The sequence below is a fragment of the Penaeus monodon genome, chromosome 27 (assembly GCF_015228065.2).
Source record: "Penaeus monodon isolate SGIC_2016 chromosome 27, NSTDA_Pmon_1, whole genome shotgun sequence".
NCBI lineage: Eukaryota > Metazoa > Arthropoda > Malacostraca > Decapoda > Penaeidae > Penaeus > Penaeus monodon.
The window spans coordinates 39,683,382-39,684,749 of record NC_051412.1 but is presented as its reverse complement, the minus strand read 5'-3'; the positions used below and the strand labels follow the sequence as shown (position 1 = coordinate 39,684,749).

Below are 1,368 nucleotides of genomic sequence, written 5' to 3'. Positions count from 1 at the left end.
CATTTATTCTCAGCTTCTCAAATAGCAACTGCAGATTGATCAGTAGTCTATCAACCCCTAGTGTCTCTAGACAGTTAGGTCAGCACTTCCCAAATAATATAGACATCAGATCTGATGTCATTCTTACGGATTTATGAGAGACCTCAGAAACTCCTGCTGACTTCAGCATCTGCTCCGGCAATATCTAACTCCTCTACTCTTATTGGGTGTTTTCCCATGCAGCTATAATTTGCTTTTCACCAGTAAAACAAAATCACTTGTGTGTGTCTGTTACCACACTAGTTTTAATCAAATATATTCAAAGCCATAAGGTGATCTGTGACCCCAAATGAAGTGAGAACAACTGCTTCACAGCAAGTTTCACTTCCTCTCTACTTATTCATTTTACCATCTCACTTGACACTCTATATCCAAACTATGATCTTGAGTTTTCCTTACTTAGCAACCTTTCCATGTGTTCCATCATTCTATTTAACCTTTTAACCAAAACCTAAAGTGATTCTTTCTTCCTCTTGCTTTATCAACTCAAAGTACCTTGTTTTTGCACAACAGAGAATATCTGCAAGATGTACTTCTTTTCATTGTGATATTACCAAGCTATAGAAACAAAATGCTCACAACTTAGCACTTCCCTCCCCCTCTAGTTTAGTTATAAATTTAAAAACTGTTGAAAAGAAACACTATTTGTGGGAGTCACCCTTCTTTAACTGGGATAATCTAGAAAATTAATCTAAAATAAACGTGCAATATCTATACAACTTTTTTTTTTTATCATCATCTAGTCATAATCAATTCTATGACTATTTAACAGATACCTTCCCCCCCACCCCAATAGGAAGGTCTTTTTAAACACATCATCCCTGCCCTCGTCAATCCACATCTAGAACCAACTTAGAAATTTGCAGAAACCAACTACTAAGACTTAAAGACAATCACAATTACCTCTCCCTGAAGCTCTCGTACAACCATAAGCAACTCCCTGAAAATCTGGGCTTCGTGGACTTCCAATTCATCTTCTGCCTTGGTGACCAGACCACCAATAAGTACTGGATCTCCGTGGCGCTTCTCAAACTGGATGTAGGCTAACCATAAACCTGATGGCAGTTACAAAGAAGAGTTAATTTTCTTCAGTGATGGGAGTGAAATATAAATAACTCAAGTGTGCACCCACACACAAATTGGAATTGTACACAGGACAGGTCACTCAGCTAATGAAATGAAGTGTCTGATTTCTTTAAAAATATACTAATCTTGCCCTAAAACAAGAGATTTAATCATTCTCCACAAATATAACTGACTCTCTTTTATTGACTTGGCAATTGAAACAGCTTCTTTTTAATTTTAGTAACCCAACTGAAAACTGATTAA

At 36.8% G+C, this 1,368-nt stretch overlaps 1 protein-coding gene across 1 annotated transcript in view; it reads right to left on the bottom strand.

The window, feature by feature from the left end:
• The window catches only part of LOC119590859, an 18,630-nt gene that overhangs the window by 4,933 nt on the left and 12,329 nt on the right, over nucleotides 1–1,368 (bottom strand). The window contains exon 12 of the mRNA XM_037939618.1: nucleotides 943–1,094. Within this exon, the coding sequence (XP_037795546.1) occupies nucleotides 943–1,094 (152 nt within the window). The remainder of the gene's footprint in view (nucleotides 1–942; nucleotides 1,095–1,368) is intronic.